Source organism: Henckelia pumila, chromosome 1, assembly GCF_033568475.1.
Source record: "Henckelia pumila isolate YLH828 chromosome 1, ASM3356847v2, whole genome shotgun sequence".
NCBI lineage: Eukaryota > Viridiplantae > Streptophyta > Magnoliopsida > Lamiales > Gesneriaceae > Henckelia > Henckelia pumila.
Window position 1 is genome coordinate 115,951,567 of NC_133120.1, and position 17,130 is coordinate 115,968,696.

At 34.1% G+C, this 17,130-nt stretch overlaps 1 protein-coding gene across 5 annotated transcripts; it reads left to right on the top strand.

Annotated features, from left to right (window-relative positions):
- The first annotated feature begins 1,980 nt into the window (after positions 1-1,980).
- On the top strand, positions 1,981-5,135 carry LOC140885955 (F-box/FBD/LRR-repeat protein At1g13570-like). Of its 5 annotated transcripts, XM_073292565.1 has the most exons (5): positions 1,981-2,220; positions 2,478-2,508; positions 2,736-3,560; positions 3,881-4,036; positions 4,450-5,135. In XM_073292565.1, exons 3-5 carry the CDS (start codon positions 2,745-2,747, stop codon positions 4,765-4,767), a joined length of 1,290 nt encoding a protein of 429 aa, XP_073148666.1. In that variant the 5' UTR covers positions 1,981-2,220; positions 2,478-2,508; positions 2,736-2,744; the 3' UTR covers positions 4,768-5,135. The 5 variants fall into 5 exon arrangements, with proteins under 5 accessions (XP_073148666.1, XP_073148667.1, XP_073148665.1 ...); XM_073292566.1 differs by having other exon boundaries at positions 1,981-3,560; positions 4,450-4,542; positions 4,652-5,135; XM_073292564.1 differs by having other exon boundaries at positions 1,981-2,508.
- The last annotated feature ends 11,995 nt before the right edge of the window (positions 5,136-17,130 follow it).

Genomic DNA, 17,130 nt, shown 5'->3' on the forward strand with positions numbered 1-17,130 from the left:
GCATAGCTCTCATAGAAACCTACAATGCATAAAAGAGAGACATGTATGATCCCACGGTCAGAAAATAAAAAGGGAAGCCACTGCAATGCAAATGAGAATATGGATTCTGCGTCTTGTCAAACAACAAAAGTTTTGAACAAAGTACTCTGGGAGATACAGTATAAACCATTCAACAAAAAAATTTACACGGTGAAAAGATCCTGATATGATAAAGATTAAATTTAACACCATCTTCTCCTCCAAGACCTGAACTAAATCCATCGCTTTTCACCAAAATAAAACCAAAAATTTCGAAACCCAGGATTTCGAGAACATGGATTCTTGGGAAAACTAACCTTACAGGGTGGAAGACAGAAGAAGATAAAAAAAACAATCTAAATGCTCACACGAAAATAAATGCATAAACAAAATTTTAAAAAAATGATTCATATCAGATTTATTTTGGTTTAGAAAAAAAAAAAAAAAAAGAAAGAAAAATGGCATTTTGAGCTTGCGATATGTCGATTGTCACAAAATTCTCACCTGATAAGTTTTAGTTCTTCGATGTTTGCGGCGAGTTTCTTATTGAATTCGAAGAATGGCAGCGAGTCAAGATGGGGAGGTAGTGTTTGATGGCTTCTCTGCTGAAGAGCGATGGAGTTCGCAGCATAATTTGGTCGACAAATTGGGATTAGAATATGGGTAAGAGCAGGCAGGTGGCGGGTTAGTTCCGACCCAGATTAAGATCCGTTGCACTGGTAATGCAACGGTTTCATACAAGTGTTTGCCATCCAAAATTAACTTCCGTGGAGTTTTTAAAAGTCATGTGTATTCAACATTGACTTTTAAAAACTTCATAAAAGTATAAAGGTATTCAAATTTTCAATGGATTTTTAATGACTCCATGAAAGTCATTGAAGTACAAACATAAAAACATAACGTACAATGCTAAAATGTCAAGATTTGTCTTTGATTCATCCTCAAGATTTGAATGGACTTCTAATTATTCATTTATTCTCTCTCCTCTTTCAAATAATATTTCTACATATTTCTATCTTTCCTAATTCAAATCACATTTCTATAAACACATTTTCTCTTCAAAATTTTCTAATTTTTAGCCCATTTAAAAAATATTTATAAAATTTTGATTAATTAATTTTTATAATTTGAAATTCAAAATTTTTAAAAACACCAAAAAATTCAATTTTTTGAATTTTGCTGGTTGGAATTTTGGAATTAATTTTTTATTTTAATACATAAATTATACAACTAATTTCATATTAATGACATTAAATGATACTACAGAAAAATAAATATATTATGATAGGTAAATATATTATTTTCGCCATAATACTATAATTTTAAAACTTTTGTATTTGTTTGTATATATTTTAACTATCGATATTTTCAATGTCGTTCAAGTTATAAAATCTATTAAACATATGTCTATGAAAGTCTGCCAAAAACTCTGCAAAAATCCGTAGAATTCTGTTTACAATTCTATAGCATTCTATAAAAAATAAAAATCTGTCAAACTGCATAAAAGTCTGTCATTTTAAAAGTCACTGAAAGTCATTAAAATTTTGAATTGAATACACCCCTGTTAGTATAATAATATGATAATTTTAATTCAATGATTTGATTGATGTAAAATAAATAATTAATATATGAATAAATAAATAATATAACATGAATAATGCGAAATTGGATAGAATAAGTTATATTTATGTTTGGTAAGGATTATTAGATAAATAATATAGATGAGTAATGTATTGTAATAAAAATAAATAAATTGATAGATTATATTTGATTTGATTTGATTGATTAATTTTTATATAAAAATAATAAATTACCATTTTATCTTTTTTAACAATAAATAAAATATAATTAATATTATTTATAAGAGGTAATATAAAAAAAAGTAGAATTAGATAATATAAATTTATACACATATTCGCTACCAATCATAACTCCGGCGGGGTTTAGTAAATTCTTTAATGAATTCCGAGTCAAAGATCCAATCACACGAAAACATCCCATAAAACCGTCTCACCTTTGTTGCCCCTAATCTTAAATTTATACGACCACGACGTCCAAACCTAAATAATTATTCAGAGATTCTTCATCTCCTTCTTGGTGGCGGCGCAGCTGATATTCTTTGCCTTCTTCTTCATCTGTTCAACCCTCGCACAAATTTCCAGTATCTCAAGGTTTACCAATCTTTTGATCTGTAAAAAAAAGGTGAGATTTTTTTCAATGCAAAAAATTGCCCGAGAAACGTAAATTCTGCTTCTGATTGGAACTCTCTCGGATTTTAATTTTCGTTTGAGAAACTATCATCGGTGATGAGCCATCGAGATAGTCAAAATCACATCTTGTGGTAGTTTTCGTTCTGTTTTTATGTTACATTTGGGAAAATCAAGATTTGTTTCTATTGGATTTGAGTCTTGATTTTCATTCAGTAACTTGGATTTTAGTCTTGTACTGGTCGTTTGCAGATGAACCACGCAAAAACTCCTGAGAAATCAGGTCAGAGTTCTTTTGAAACAGATCTGCTGATTCGGTTATCCAATGATAATTGATTATTTTTTTATTTTCCCAAAGTAAAACTTTTTATTGAAAATAAGTGTTGTATAATATGGTAAAGTTGGTAATTAAACTGTATTAAATTCTTGATTATCGTATATTCAGATGTTTATTTTTAAAAAATAATTATATTTGCATAATGAAGTAATTTTATTTTGTTTCGATTTCAGGATAGAGCAATGAAAACAAAGAAGCGCTCAGCCATGGATTTAATTAGTTATCTTCCCTCTGATATTATAGAAAATATTCTTAAACGATTAATACTGCGCGATGCTGTGAGGACAAGTGTACTATCAAGAGAGTGGAGATATAAATGGGCTACTCTACCAGCTCTTGTTTTGAAAAGCTATTCGCTGCTAAAATTATCTCATAATCAATTGAATTCGGTAGTTAATCAAATACTAATGCTTCACCAAGGACCCGTAAAGGAGTTGGAGGTGGAATATTTGGATTTGGATAGTTCTCATTATCTACACCAATGGTTCGATCTTTTGTCAAAAGATCATCTTCAAAAACTCTTCCTTAGTTGGCGTTTTGGACTGAAACTGAAAGAGTATTGTCGGCTTCCTTCTAATTTTTATTCTTTCTCTCAATTAAGGTATTTGTATCTTTCAAGATGTGTGTTCAGGCTTCCGTCATCATTCAAAGGGCTTAATCGTCTTGTCTCCCTTAAATTCGAGAATGTTAAAATCAAAAGTAATAAGCTAAGTAGCTTAATTTCCAAGTCTCCTTTCCTCGAGTGTGTGGTGATAAAAGGCACTTGCTACACATTCAAAGCCCTTAGAATAAATGCGTCTAAGCTTAAAAAATTTTTCTTTCGTGGCTTTGCCTCATCCGTCTATTTTTTAAATGCTCCCCTCCTTGAGGAAGTCCATATTGTGCTCATCGGCAGATCTTACTTACCACTTCCAGATAAAGTGAAACAGGATAATTTTATGAAATCTCTTGCCCAATTTTCATCCATCACAAAACTGGCACTTAAAGGTTTTCTTCAGGTAAACGTTTCATTTGATCAGTTTTTTGTTATTTTCATTAAATGGATCCATCTCTTTCTATATTCTAATCTGAATGAATAGATAGTTTCCTTTGCATCCATTCATTGTTGAATTGTCTTCATCATAATTTCAATGCTACCAAGATTTTATCTCTGTTAAATGTTAATAAATATTTTTAATACTGATTTTCCTATTTATTAATTTATCACAACAGAAGCTTGCTTATGTGTTATCATTAAAATTGATTAACATGTTGAATTAGGTACATTGTGATTAGTTTGAATTATATATTTTTTACCTTTATTCTTGTTGGATTCCAGCCGATGGCATTAGATGGAGTATGGCAGAATCTTACCTTTGAAATGAATCATTTGAAGATCCTTGGATTGGAAATATCTTCTTATGAACTTGCTCAAATCCGCTGCGCTATCTGCCTGCTTAGAAGCGCCCCTAATTTGGAGACTCTGGAATTTATAGTAAGTGATGTAATTTTTGTTGTGGAATTTTTTGGGAGTAATGGTTACTGTACATCTAGGTTTACATCTTTCTTATTAATTACAAAACTTTCCCTTTGTATTTAAGAGAATATAATTAGGTGTAAGGTAAGGTGTACACCATAAGGTGTAAAAAAAAACATCTAGCATTTTTCATTTGGACTATGCTACATGTACAGAGGATTAAACTTTGGGTTACACGTTAAACTTGAAATTACATAAATATTCTTAGTATATTTTTGAAATAGTTTTTTCAAATAAAGTGGAGGGATAATTTTGTAATTTCATGTGGAACGTGTAATCTAGAGTTACATCAATGTGTACATGTAGCATTTTCCTTTTCAATTTTCGGATATTTTTTTTCTATTTTCCATTTATTATTTCTCTCTGTGTAGATTTCAGCCCCTGATCAGCAAATAATGACTACCTTAGTATATTTGGAGCAGCAACGAGAGGATAATAGCATTTCGTTAAGTGTCCTAAAAAAGGTATTGATTTGCTGGCTATCTCACAAAGAATTTGATTTGGAATTGGTCGAGCTTATTTTTTCTTTTTCCCCTGCGCTGGAAAAATTCTATTTTCCTATTTGGTGTGAAGAATCCTATTTACAAGAGAAATTAGTTACAATGCCCAAAGCATCACCAACAGTGGAAATTTCTTTTGATGATATGGATATGGAGACATGTGCATTCGATATTTGTGATTTTCGCTAGACATTTAAATACATTGATATTGGGGAGTTTAGAATCTTTGCTATCCATCATGGCTTGCTCCTGGCACTTCATACGGGCTTCGAAAATGTTTTGGCCTTCTCGGATTCTACTTAGGTGCTGTCCAAGCAGTGACCTCATCCTCGGATAATCGGAATCCTATCGGAACTAGGACATTCGCTTGTTTTTCTCTTTTGCACACCATATTGCTAGAGTTGCTTTATCGCATCCATCGATTGTAGCGTGGATTGAACGAATTTTTTCAACTTGGATTATGGATGTTTTCCTACTTGATTTCTAATATATTCTTGTCGAAAAAAATAATTCTTGTAATGTTATCTCCATCAATTATTTGCATTTTTATATCTTTATTTTTTGATTAATTTGTTGGATTATGTTAAAAATAATTTTTTACAAAGTATAAATAATTTCATTGTCTTTAATCTTCAATTTTTTTTATTGTCTTTTATTACGTGTAAACAGTATCATTAATAATGAATGTGTTAATCTAAAAAAATAATAATAATGAATGTGTTATTGGATATTTTCTTTTTATTTTTTATTCAAAATCTACTATTACAATTATTTGTTTCTTAATTTTTTCTTGAATGTTGAATACTTCCAATTAAAAATATAACATTTTGTCTTTGTTTTAACCGTCTTGTCGTTTGTGAGAATAATGTGTATTGTCGCAAAAAAATTTAATATATTCAAGTATTATCTTATAGTTAAAGTAAATTTTATTAATAATTTATAATAATATATATCTTTGAATAAAAAATTATTTACATGTCTTAATGATAAAATCATAATTTTTTTTTACCAACTAATAAAAACATTTTCAATATTGTCGAACAATGAAATTTTTACACTTTAAATATTAATCACTTACGGTCATCGATATTTTATAGTTATGTTAACATTTTAAAATAATACATTATCAATTAACTCATATTAGTTTATAGATATAATATTAAAATAAATAGTTTTATTCACATTGTTCAGAACCAATATATGTACAATAAAGATTATTTTCATTGGATGAATTTAAAAATTATTTAAAATTTTTAAGAATAATGCCTTTAAAATTTCTTAAGAACACATATTAAACACTTTAGATTACTTATATAAAAATTGATTCACTTTTAATCTTGTGTATTTTCTTCTTTTTTTACTTGTAATACATCCAACACTTTTCTATACATTTGTTTTTTGCATTTAACCTATCATCTTACGCCCAAGCAAATGATACATGTGTAAACCGATTAATTTTTCTTTTCATAAATTACAATACTGGATATATATATATATATATATATATATATATATATATATAGTAATGATCACCTACACCCTAGGGTGCAGTGTGCGATCAACCCGGTACCGGGTTTTAGTGGTCGCACACGACAAATTCTGCACCCTAGGTGCAGGTGATCAAAATTATATATATATTTAACAATAACATAAGTTATTTATCATGTTTTCATTTCTTTATCGTTTGTATTCGGAACAAATTATTTTTTATTAATACCTTAATATAAATGCATGTTTAATTTATAAAAAAATAGAATCAATTGTACGTTACACTACAGACGTCGGTAAACATCTCATGAATTGAGTGTTAATGAGATTCTAACATATGGGTAATACTCAAATAATTCATCCAAGAGTCCACATCTCAACACATATGCATGATTAATATTATAGAGTTCACATGACATCAGAACCTCGTTTAAATATGAGCACCACACGATTCGATATCGAAAAATTCACGGCAAGAATGATTTCAGTCCATGGAGACGAAAAATAAGGGCATCGCTTGTTCAAAATGGCGTGGACGATGCACTCGTGGGAGATGAAAACATGCCTGATAAGATCAAAGGAATGGACAAGAAAGAAATTCTTGCGAAAGCTCATAGCGTTTTGATATTGAGCCTTGGAGACAAAGTATTGCGTGAAAATATCAAAGGATACGTCTGCTGCTACAATTTGGCTGAAACTCGAGCACCTCTACATGACTAAATCTCTGGCAAACAAGCTTTTCCTCAAGAAAAAGCTATATACATTCAAGATGCCAACTGGTAAGTCGATCGAAGGTCACAACGATGATTTTAATAAAATTATTTTGGATCTTGAAAATTTAGAGATTAAATTTGAAGATCAGGATCAATCTTTGTTGTTATTGTATTATTTCCCTGATGCATATGATAATCTAAGAAATACATTGATCTATGGCAAAGAAACTCTCACTCTGGAAGAAGTACATGCGGCTTTGATATCCAAGGAGTTGAACAAGAAATCTGGAAACGAAAGTGATGATCAGAGTGAAAGGATCTTTACTAGAAGAAGATCTGATAAGAGAGAATTTAAGCCAAGAAACAACTCTCGATCAAAGTCAAGAACTAAGTTCAAAAGGAAAAGTTTATTTTGTCATAAGTAGGGGACATTTTAGAATAGATTGTACCGAAAAAAATAAGAAACAAGGTGTAAAGGAATCAGAATGATCAGGGGATGCAACTTTGGCAGAAGATGGATATGAAAGTGCTGATGTATTGCTGGTAACCAGTGATAAATATGAAAAGGAATGGATCCTTGATTCAGGATGTTCTTATCATATGAGTCCATGTAAGGAATGGTTCACATGTTTCACTGAGATCGATGGTGGAAAAGTCCTTATGGGAGACAATATTGTTGGATCATAAATCCAACGTTGGGCTTATATGTAAATAATTATGTGTTGTGGGCTGTCAAATAAAGTTAGCTCATAAAAGTGATCTAAATAAAGTTTCGGTTTATTTGGGCTTTAATGTATCTAATAGGATGTGGCCTTTAATGTGTAGATACTAGTGGGCTTTTCTATTTGATTGATGGACTTAAATAGAATCTCAAAATATAAATATAGGGTTATGGTCCCCAGATCACACGACGTCTACATCGACACAGTCATTCTATTCTATTTTCATCTATAGTTTAGAGAGCATGAGAGAACTGATGGAACTCTCAAAGGCAATCGTGTTGATCTGGAAGGCCAAACCATGCAGATCTACATCGGTATCAATTATTAAGAATTAAGGTACGCTTCCGCTTCAGTTTACAGTATTTAATCTTAATGATTTAGGATGATGATTCTGGGTTTAAGTTTATAGGAAATTTTCCCTAACAAGTGGTATCAGAGACACTCATGTTTAAATCATTGAGATACGGTTTATATTCGATTTGGTTTAATCGAAAACAGAAAATTACAGTGTTCGAATCAAATTCGAATTTTTCAGTCCAGGATATTTTTTTTAAATTTTTGGATTTAAAAAAAAACTGGAAAAATTCGAAATTGTTCCGAACTAGGGTTTGGCCGCCGGATTCAAGGCCCGAACGGCCCTTCCACGGCCAGTATCCGGCGGAAATCGTTGAGGGGTTTTCTTACCCATGTTAAGGCGCCCCTTCCAGTTCAGTCAATCGACCAGAAACCACCGCAAATCGGTCTGATTTCGGATCTATATTTGCGCATGTGTATTGTGCGCGAAAAAGGTGAAATCGAGACCCTTTTCCGGCCGTTCTCGTCGACGATTAGGACCGGAGATGGTGTAGTCGTGGTCGCCGACTCGTGCTCTACCAGTTTTCGGTCGGAATTTGGCTGGAGAAGTGACGGCGGCGGCGGCGGCAGGTTGAAGAAGGTGGAGATGGGTTAGGGTTTTGGCCCAATTTTCGAATTTTTGAAAATTTAATTTTTTTTTTTTTAAAATTAAGGAAACAAAAATATTCAGATTTTTGGTAAATTTTTTCTAACCCATCACATATTTTTTGGATTAAGTTTAATTCGATAATAAACCCATTTTGTTTTGGGTTTTAAGGATAATTTGATTTAATGTTTAAATATTAAATTTATTTAAATAATGATAAGATTATATTTTATATATTTTAAAATGAATTAATTGAAACAATATGTTACCAAAGTGACATCTCTTGTGAATACTAATTTATTTTGAAATATAAAAGATTTCGGTTATGTAATTTTTATTTGTATTAATCGGCTCAAAGAAAGATTAATATTTAATATTATTACATATGTGTTTATATAAGGGTAAAATTGTGATAGTTATTCGGTTTTTATGTGAATAATAATCGGCCCAAAGGAAGATTATTATTTGACATGTTATTGACTATCAATTTTCGGTATCCCTTATGAGGTTTACATTATTTGAATTAATTGATTATTTTATATGGATTAAGTTTATCGGGTCAATATACATGGGTCAGTTAATTAATGAGCTTGGTTTATGGCCCAATTTGAATTGTAATTTGTAATAAAAAGTGGGCCTGATTTATGGCCCGTTCTCACCCTTAAATATGTATCTCCTACTTGTCATCGAAATTTATTGTAAATTTATTAGACATAGTGGAAGATAAAGATTTGAAGACAATGGTGGGCCCAGCAGACAATAAAAACCGAAAAAATGTAAATTGAAAGCTCAATGTAATAGGATTGCATTGCATACTTGCATATCACCTAGGATTGAACATAGACTCGTGATTGGCAACCACGGGTCGAATAGATCTAGGCATCGATCATCCTTAATATAATATATGATATTATTGTTGTATGCATGTTTAGACTAAAATGCATGAATCCCGCAAGCATACAAATATTGCATGATGAGACAGTTTTCAAAATTAAAAATCCCTCATTTTAAATATGATTTAAAATTGATATCAAGATAAACAAAAGGAAATTTAAATATTGTTTAAATATTCCTACCTTCCATCAACGAGCAATGTATGAGATGCTACCCACGGGCACGGTCCGGCTCATATTATTGGGGGGGCTCGTTCATCGGAAAGCTGTACATTGGATCGACACATGTTGTAAGTTGAGTGGAACTCCCATGGGATTGGCTCATATTATTGGGGATCCACATGGCGACCGTCCATCACAACTTAATATTGATGGGTCATTTTGACATGTCACAATAAAAGGCGTCATATTATTGGGCTTTTATTGGACATGAGATAAAAACATGGGGATTGCTTTGGAAGCAATTGGGCTCTATCTTTTAAAAATTATGGTTGGCTGATATTATTCGGGACTATGATTTGTCAATTGGACTCCATGTTCCCACTAAAGAAAATAGTTTCTCGTTTTCACTAGAGTGTATTGAAATCGTTAAAATAGTGGGAGTGAAATTCATAAAATAAATCTCGCCATATTTTATGTCTTAGTAAATTAATTAAGCAATCACTGATTATTGTCTGTTTCTTTTTAGTATTTCATTACAATGAATTCGCACAATCCACTATTCTTGATTCTCAAACAAAACAAACTGACTGGCGCAAACTATACGAAATGGTTCCGTAAGTTAAAGATTGTTCTAAGTTCGGAAAAGGCTTTCTACGTGTTAGAAAAGTCTCCTCCGAAGGAATCCCCGGCTGATGTAAGTCCGGAAAAGTTAGCTAATCTTGATAAATTGTGGGACCATGATATCAAGGCCAAAAGCTACATGCAGGCTTCGATGTCTGATGAACTTCAAAGGCAATTTGAGGATGCAGTGAATGCTGCTGACATTCACAAGGCCCTCAAGGAACTTTTTGGAGCTCAGTCGAGATCCGAGATGTATGCAACTGTCAAAGAGCTCATGACATGCCGCATGCGAGATGGGATGGGACTTCGGTCCGTGAGCATGGGGTACACATGATTGGGCTCATTGAAAAGTTGGTAAAACTTGATCTGACATTGGAGCACGAACTGAATGCGGACTTGTTACTTCTTTCTCTTCCTTCATCGTTTGAAGGTTTTGTGATGAACTTAAATATGAACAAGATAGAGGCCACCCTTGAAGAGATGGTCAATATGCTTGTTACATATGAGGCCACACTAAAGAAGGATAAACCGATACTCTTGGTTGACTCCTCTTCTAACTCTAAGAAGGGGCCAAATGAAAAGGGTAAGAAACGTTCTGCCCCACCCAAGAAAATTGTACCAAAGAAGAAGAGTAAGACAAAGGCTTCAAACGGGAACAAGAATGAAGATGCTTGCCATTACTGCAAGAAACACGGTCATTGGAAACGTAACTGCAAAGAATACCTAGAGCAGTTACGAACTGCAAAGGGTATGTTTTATATTGAAATAAATGTTTCACTTAATACTATTTCTTGGGTATTGGATACCAGATGTGGATTTTACATTTGCAATGATTTGTAGGTGATGACAAGAAGTCGTAAGCTTAGGATGAGTGAGACCCAGCTGAGGCTCGGAAATGGTTCTAGAGTTGAAGTCAAAGCTGTGGAAGACGTTTATTTAGTTTTGCAAAACAATTTTAAGTTATTTTTAGATGTTTTATTTGTGCCAGATTTGGTTAAAAACATTATTTCTGTTTCTATGCTTGATAGAGATGGTTTTTCTTGCAATTTTGTGAATGAGATTTGAAATATTTACAAGAATGAATGTTTGATTGGAAATGGACAACTTGAAAATGATCTATATAACTTAAAATTAAAAGAGGTTCCAGTTAATTATGTTGATAAACCGGTAACAACAAATAAAAGAAAAAACGATAGTCAAAACCCGGCAAACCTTAGGCATGCTAGGCTAGGTCATATTTCCTCTAGGAGGATGAACAAGCTAGTGGGATATGGCATGTTTGATATGTCTGATATTAACTCTCTACCTACTTGTGAGTCCTGCCTAAAAGGAAAAATGACTAAATCTCCTTTCAAAGGAAAACCTGAGTGTAGTCAAAATTTATTGGATTTGATCCATACAGATGTTTGCGGCCCATTTAGTATTGGTACTAAATTTGGTCACACCTACTTCATTACCTTTACTGATGATTATTCTAGGTACGGGTATTTATATTTGATGAAATATAAGTCTGAATCATTTGAAAAGTTCAAAGAATTCAAGACTGAAGTAGAAAACAAACTAGATAAAAGTATTAAAGCACTTCGATCGGATCGAGGTGGAGAATACTTAAGTACCGAGTTTTTGGACTATCTAAAAGAGAATGAGATTATCTCTCAATGTACTCCTCCTATGACTCCTCAGCTAAATGGTGTTTCGGAGCGTTGCAATCGAACTTTGTTGGACATGGTTCGATCTATGATGAGCTTCACTGAGCTCCCACTTTCGTTTTGGGGCTATGCACTTGAAACGACGGTATTGTTGTTGAACAATGTCCACACGAAAGCAGTGAATAAAACTCCATACAAGTTATGGAATGGCAAAGCTCCTAAGTATTCATACTTAAGGATTTGGGGATGTCCTTCTTACGTGAAGCAGACAGTGGGAGATAAGTTGGATAGTCGATCCACCTTATGTTATTTTATAGGATATCCGAAGAACTCAATCGGATATTATTTCTATCATCTTACTGAAACAAAAGTGTTTGTTTCGAGGAATGCCACCTTCATGGAGATGAAGTTCTTACTTGATAAGAAAGGCAAGATGATGGAACTCGAAGAAATTCAAAAAGAACCGAGATACAAAATAACGATCCTACACCTCAGGAACCATTAAACGACACGCCTCTTACTAGAAGATCCGAGAGGACTTCTAGACCTCCTTTTCGATATGGTCTACTTCTTGAAGGGGATCTGTGAAGCCACGTTTTTTGGTCATAGGCTAGAATTGTAACAGCCACAATGAGTATGCAGATTAGTATTGCATGTATCAGCCAAGGAGTGTAACAGCTAGAAATCAAAAGATTGTAACAGCTGCAATAATGAAGAATGATGGCTGTTAATATGAGTTATTGGCCATGAATGGGAGGCCCTTCAGCTGCTTCTTACACCTATAAATAGTGGCAGATTTAGCAGGGAGATCACACCAATTTCGAACACAAAAACTGAGTAAAACTCTGCACATTTTGAGTTCCAACCTTCTGCCACTTTTGAGGACTAGCAGAAGCACTACCAGTTCGATAGCAGCAGTTCAAGCAGAGCAAGGTTTCTGTTCCAGTTTCAAAGCAAGCATTCTGTTCTATTGTGGAAGAAGTTTTCTGCTCACGTTTGAGGCTTACCATCAACATCAAGTTCTGCACGATTTGTTATAAATCGAATACGGTAAGAGGGCTTATATCTATATATGTTTTAAATACGTTCATGATCGTGTTTGTGAAAATTCAATCGTACATGGCCTGGTTCATACTTCTTTGAAATTCGTACATGTTTGTTCTATGAAACTCCTTGTTATGCACTGTTAGAATTTGACTTAAGAAGTGGATAAGGAATTCCGAAAACATGATAAGATATGATATGACCCTGATGCGGTGGGTTATAATAACCGTTTAAGGCCACGCCCCCTTAGAGGAGTAAAAATTAGGGACTGATCAGTAGCCATGATTAACGAGATGAATAACAGTGCTATGTCTAAGTTTATGTGATATTCATGATATGTATTGATGCTCAGTTTCAATTCATGCCTTGTTCTGATCTATGTTGCGACATGTGTTGGAACGTGCTTCCTTTGAACTCCTATATATATATATGTATATTCGACATTTGCATGTACGATTGGCCCCCTCTTGCTGAGTGTTTCCCAAAACACTTATCCCCCTTACTTCCCTTTCCAGATACTGAAGAGCAGTTGGATGATGATGAGAAAAACGCATTCTGGGGTTGGTGATCAAGTCTAAATTTATGGAATTGCTAGCAGTCTTATTAGTTTTATTATCGCTTATATTTCGCTTCCGCTATTATCATGTTTTGGTTATTGTAAAGACATTACTGGATTTGTAAAGACTGGTTGAAGGCTGTTTATGTACTACATGGCTTGTTGTTTTACGATTTAAAATTGTTTACAACGCTGATGCTACGTTCCGATCACGGGGCGTGACAGGATCAAAGTGAACCCGACATTGGATGAGATCCAAGAAACTTCAAGGAAGCAATTTCTGATGCGGATTCGAATTTATGGCTTGAAGCTATGCAGTCAGAAATAGACTCGATGCATACAAACCAAGTTTGGTTTTTAGTGGATCCTCCCGATGGAATTGTTCCAATAGGGTGTAAATGGATCTACAAGAGAAAACTTGGGTCTGATGGTAAGGTACTGACCTACAAGGCACGATTGGTAGCAAAAGGTTATAGTCAAAGACAAGGTTTTGACTATGATGAAACCTTTTCACCAGTCGCAATGTTCAAGTTCATAAGAATCCTTATTGCCATAGCAGCTTGGTATGACTATAAGATATGATAAATGGATGTGAAGACTGCATTTCTTAATGAAAACATTAAGGAAGAAATCTATATGATGCAATCCAAGGGATTCACATCCATGGGAAGCGAGCATAAGGTATGCAAGCTTCAGAGATCAATTTAAGGTCTCAAACAAGCATCAAGAAGTTGGAACCAGAAATTTGATGAAACAATAAAGGATTTTGGTTTTATCAAGAACCCGGAGGAACCATGCGTGCACAAGAAAGTAGTTAAGGATGTTGTGACATTCTTAGTACTTTATGTTGATGACATCCTGCTCATTGGGAATGATGTAGGGATGTTGCAGTCAACAAAGATATGATTATCAGGTAGATTCTCGATGAAGGATTTGGGTGAGACATCCTATATTCTAGGAATACAGATCTATAGAGATAGATCTAAGAGAATGATAGGACTCACTCAAGCAACCTACATCGACACCATATTGAAGAAGTTCTCTATGGATGAGTCCAAAAGAAGACATCTACCTATGTGTCATGGAGTTTCTTTATCCAAGTCTATGTCTCCAAGACTGAGAAGAGATAGAGAAAATGACACACATACCATATGCGTCAGCCATAGGTAGTATCATGTATGGGATGATATCTACCAGACCGGATGTAGCCTTTGCTCTGAGTGTCACGAGCAGATATTAGGCCAACCCCGATCAAATGCATTGAAAAGCTGTGAAGGATATTTTTAAGTACTTAAGAAGAACTAAGAATGTATTCATGGTTTATGGGGGAAGAGAATTGAAATTGGAAGGCTATACCGACTCTAGCTTCCAAAGTGATGTGGATGACTCGAAGTCAACCTCTGGATTTGTATTCATGCTCAATGCCGGTGCTGTCTCTTGGAAGAGTTCCAAGCAGGACACCACAGCGGATTCTACCACTGAGGCAGAATACATTGCAACATCAGCTGCTGCTAAAGTGGCCGTTTGGATGAGGAATTTTGTCCAAGAGTTGGGCGTAATTCCTAACGTTGTTGGTCCAATCTCGGTGTACTGTGACAACAATGGTGCCGTTGCTCAGGAAAAGGAACTAAGGTCTCATCAAAGATCCAAACACGTACTGAGTAAATACCACATCATCCGGGAGATCGTGGAAAGAGGAGACATCACTGTCGAGAGAGTAGCCTCTGCAGACAATATTGCTGATCCATTTACTAAGCCCTTGTCAGGTCCATTATTTGACAAACATTGCGAAGCAATGAGACTACGTAGTATGACTAGTTGGCTAGTGGGAGATTAAAAGAGTGGGTTCCCGATTAGCCAACTTGTGGCTAAGGGCTTTGATGACTCTATATATAAACAATCTTTGTTTAATATAATTTACACTTTTATAATGGCATTTACTTTATCTTTTATCATATTATTATGTTGTGACATACTATACGATGTTTAGATGAAAACCTTGAATATACTAGAGTGCATGTAAGATGTGATAGTGCATTGGGATGACTATCATGAAACACATCTTATAAGCACTGTATATTCTAAACAGTTCCTAGTCAATTGAGCCGTCCGCAAATGAGGATAAGGATCGCTCGAGATTGAGACTAGCATTTGCAATGCCGAGTACCACGTTTCATTGGTATGGAACATAGAGATGTTCAAAGCATGCAAATGGATATTCATATGATGAATAATCGAACTACCCTATCCGGACTTTTCAAGTGGTTATCATTAATTGAGTGGATAAATCCGCGGTTTTGGTTGTACACCATTAGTCCTTACTACTTGAAACATCATGGAGACTCTATATGCTAGTACTATACTTTGACTCATTTATCGACTCTATGAGGGTCATCAGGTGTCGAGATTGAATATAGTTACGACACATATAGGAGTCGATGCTTTGTTGTCAAGGATTCACCACACGCTTGCGAGTGTGGATATCCTATACGATATAAGAAGATATTAGTGTGATAAATCTCTGTCAAGAGTACATGATGTGCTTTAGGTTACTTGGTTTCCTAGTAGCACATGCGATGTCACTATTTGATCTTCAAGATGCATTGCATAGTTATCGAATCTCGAACGACTCTCGATGTACCAATGGTTCTTGATTTGATCGAGATATTTGGATGAAGGGACCATACTGTACGCTAACCAAAACCTACTGGTTCTTGCAGGCACTATCAGTGATACCTAGGAAATCATGGGGTGATGTTGCTAGACGCTCTTACCATGATTCGATGGGTAAGTCGGAAATTGTTGTTCCGAGTTACAAGGAGTTGTGAGCCCACGGCTAGCTGTATCCCTGAACCACTGAGGGTCACACAAGTAATTGATTACTAATCCCCGTTGAGATAGTTAAATTTAAAGAGTTGAATTTAGCGAAAGAGAAGTTGGACTTCTTAACTAAAGGGAGTGGAATTTCAGAAAATGACATAGGGCTGAACATTTTTGGAAATCACTGAATTCGGATTCAGAAAAATTATCTTGACTTTAAAAGGTGCAGAAATGGTTTCTATGCACATTGGTAAAATCAGTTTATCAATCGGAGTCATGATGAATTTTATATTAATTTATATAATAACAGGCTTGGCTTGTTGGGCTTAAGTTATGGATTATGGGCCCTAAGCAGTTAGTGTCCTAATAGACATATAACTTAATCCAGTCTAGAAATTATATATATATATATATATATATATATATGTGTGTGTGTGTGTGTGTGTGTGTTTGTGTGTGTGTGTGTGTAATTTTCGAAAAACTCATTCATTCCAACCTTGCAATTTTCGAAAATCACATCTAAATATTAAAAGGAATTTTCAAAAATTTGAGAGAGTGTCTCAAGAGAATTTTCGAAATCCCTTCTCCTTTTGAGAAAATTCAGTTTGTGATTTTTATGAAAAATTACACTCTGAATTGACAGATCAAATCTGTTTAATCTCTTCGATAAACATCTGATTGATTTCTAGTGCAATCAATCAGAGGGTTTTAGTTTTCTTTTCGTGGACCTAATTCAGGAGATTAATCGAGCGAGTCATCAGTTCCTGGGATTTACAACAAGAGCAAAAAATTCTGTTGGTGTCCATAATCAAGCCATAGCTTGAAGAGGTAAAATTATAATTGTTATTATTATTTTACTTGTTGATTTTAATCGTGAGGATTTGATACCCATGATATGAAATTGTTCCATATAAGAAAATACAAATTTTAAAATTCCGCTGCAC